General features: G+C 39.8%; 1 protein-coding gene across 1 annotated transcript in view; it reads left to right on the forward strand.

The window, feature by feature from the left end:
- Positions 1-3,106, forward strand: part of LOC122354656 (ephrin type-A receptor 8-like) — a 17,390-nt gene extending 14,284 nt beyond the window's left edge. The window contains 6 exon segments of the mRNA XM_043252927.1: positions 208-419; positions 831-980; positions 1,205-1,398; positions 1,588-1,737; positions 2,446-2,554; positions 2,723-3,106. Coding sequence (XP_043108862.1) covers positions 208-419; positions 831-980; positions 1,205-1,398; positions 1,588-1,737; positions 2,446-2,554; positions 2,723-2,758 — 851 coding nt within the window. The 3' untranslated portion in view covers positions 2,759-3,106.
- The last annotated feature ends 95 nt before the right edge of the window (positions 3,107-3,201 follow it).

A 3,201-nucleotide genomic window follows, 5' to 3' on the forward strand; every position in this document is an offset into this window, starting at 1 on the left:
TATACTATATATATTACAAAATTATGGTGTTTCATCTGCATTTCACCACCTTGAAGAACTACAAAAAGAACTGAATTAATTAGTTTGCTTCTTTGTTTATTCATTCGTTCATTCTTGGCTATCAGTTAAAGGTGATTATTTGTGTTGCTCATAGTGATAAACCTCCATTTCTTTTCTTGCCCGTCCTCCTCTTCTCTCTTCCTTTGTAGAAACATGACGGACACTTCACCGTGATCCAGCTGGTTGGTATGCTGCGTGGCATCGCTTCAGGTATGATGTACCTGTCTGACATCGGCTATGTCCACCGGGACCTGGCAGCTCGAAATATTCTAGTGGATGACAACCTGGTGTGTAAGGTGTCGGACTTCGGTCTGTCCAGGGTGCTGGAGGACGACCCGGAGGCGGCTTACACCACCACAGTAAGCCACATACACCCGCTTCAATATTGCTTCATTTATATTCAGGGCCGTTCAGAGTTAATAACAATCTGTGCTCCTTAGACAGCCAAAGCTGATCCAGACTCTCTGGAGCTTAGCACTCCTCTGCTCGTCGTGTGTTAGTGAATGGGATTGAGTTCATCTAAGCAGTATAACATGAGATTAAGGGCTTACTCTGAGGAGTGATTGAGTAATTAGATTTATAATAAGATGCTAAATGTGTCTGAATACATCTGAACTTTTTTGATACAGCGTGTCGTTCTAAACACTTACGTTCCAAGAGAAGCTCAAATGACTCATCGTTGCATAACAAGCCGTCTCTTTTGATAGTCTAGGAAATACAAAGTGATGCTGCTTGCTATTATAATAAAAAGAAAAATTTTGTTTTGTCAGGGGGGTAAAATCCCCATCCGTTGGACAGCTCCTGAAGCTATTGCCTACAGAAAGTTCTCCTCGGCCAGCGATGCTTGGAGCTACGGTATTGTCATGTGGGAAGTCATGTCATATGGAGAAAGGCCCTACTGGGAGATGTCCAACCAAGACGTGAGTCACTTTGTCTATTTTGATTCTGTGAAATTGTGAGCAATTTTTTTTTTCCTGGCTAAAATGTATTTTAGATTATATACACATATATTTATATATGCACATCATGTGTTTGTGCATATGTATTAAATACTTGCATACCACTGATGGCATCCCTAAAACTGCGTTTGCAAACATGATCTAGTAGAATTTGTATTCCAATAGAGTTGTGTGTGTTCCTGCAGGTAATCCTGTCTATAGAGGAGGGCTACAGGCTCCCTGCGCCCATGGGTTGCCCCGTGGCCCTGCACCAGCTCATGCTTCTCTGCTGGCAGAAGGAACGCAGTCGGCGGCCACGGTTTAATGATGTTGTCAGCTTCCTAGACAAGCTGATCCGCAATCCCAGCAGCTTGCTCACACTGGTGGAAGATGTAAATAGGTAAAAGGATTAAAACAACATTTCAAAATCAACATTTTAATTGCTTACTAGAATCTAAATGAGAGCCGGTGTTAAAATGATCATTTTAAACTGAAACCGTTTACACTGAACTGGTGTCTATGCCTTGTGGGAAACGTGAGCCAAAACTCTTGTCGTTTCACGTACAGTATGTGTTGTGCATCTGAACAGCTTCCCAGAATCCCCTGAGGATATGCCAGACTACCCTCTCTTCATATCTATCGGCGATTGGTTGGATTCCATCAAAATGAGTCAGTACAAGACCAACTTCATAGCAGCGGGATACACAACCCTGGATTCCATATCCACCATGAGTATTGAGTAAGTGCTCAGTGCTTTTTCTACACTCCATTTAGGTTCCAGGTGTTGTTTTGCATGCATGGAAAAATTGCCATGATCGCTCTCTTTAGTGGGTTTACTTCAGTTTAACTGGATCGCTTTAAAGGACTATTCGGATATGTGCTAATTTGCAGTTTTTTGTCATCCACGCAAACAAATTTTACGTTTAAGTTGCTAAACGCATGACCAAATTATTCACCGTAAATATAAATAAAATAATCATGAACGTTCATGAATCGTGTACAAATTATGTAAGTGTATTAGGTGGGGGGAAACATGACTATTTTCTGATTATTATTTTTAAATGAAATATTTTAATAAATAGACTGTTGTTGAATTGCTCTTTTTTTTTTTTTTTTTTTTTTTTTTTTTTTTTTTTTGTATCACTCAATCTGGGATGTGGGGTGAATCTAAACATACCATAGACATTATAGAAAATTAGCAGAGAACCAGCTTTGTGTTTCTGCCTGTGTAATTGTGTCCAGCACAATAACAAAATTTTGTGGTTAAGAGGAGTAACATCAACTACTCCTTTAATCTTTAACCCTATTGTAAAAAAAAAAAATGGGAAAAAATGGGACTAAATTAGTTTTATCCTGCAAATATATTCATATTCACAGTATACTCATCATGAGCCAGCCAATGAATTGCCTCAGTTTCAGAAGTCTCATCCTGCTGTTTTCTCATCAGTGACGTGAGAAGAATCGGAGTGTCTCTGATTGGCCACCAGAGGAGGATAGTGAGCAGCATACAGGCACTACGACTGCAGTTCCTCCACATTCAACAGAGTGGCTTCCATGTATGAAAANGCGCGCTTCAGGTCTGGGCTGTCAAGTCATGAGCACAGCTCCGCAGCCTCTGTTAATCCAGCGAAGACTTCCAGTTGAAACACGTACAAAATAAAGAGCATGAAGAATCATGCTAAATGTCATGAATTGTTGTCTTCTTGATGAACTGTGTGTAACAGGAAAATTGGACCATTTACCCGGAGGAACCGCAGTAAACACGGGAACAAAGCAGCGTTCTTGTTGTTACGAAGATGTCATCTGTCAATCATCCTGCAAGTCGTTGTGATTGACCGGACTCCAAACCCGAGAACTCTGAATAGCATATTTGCTATTTTAATGTATTAAATTATGTGTCTTAAGAGATTTTCCTGGTTTATTCATCGAGCCTCTAAAACGAGAGACTATGGATCTGTTGAATGTCTTCAGCTTTAAATGGCTATTATACATTGTTTATCACATCTGATATTTATCCTGATATTTATATGTACGTGTGACTTTGTTTCTTTTTTCGGTTGCCTTTCGTTTCGTTCCTTTTCTAAGCAATATGTGCAGTCTTTAGAAAACCAAGAAAAGAGCCAAGGTAGGGAGCGGAGAGCTTTATCTTGCTCTGTTGAAAAAAAAAAAAAAAAAAAAATGCCACACAAAACCATTGACTTCC

This window comes from Puntigrus tetrazona, chromosome 11 (genome assembly GCF_018831695.1).
Source record: "Puntigrus tetrazona isolate hp1 chromosome 11, ASM1883169v1, whole genome shotgun sequence".
NCBI classification, from domain to species: Eukaryota; Metazoa; Chordata; class Actinopteri; order Cypriniformes; family Cyprinidae; genus Puntigrus; species Puntigrus tetrazona.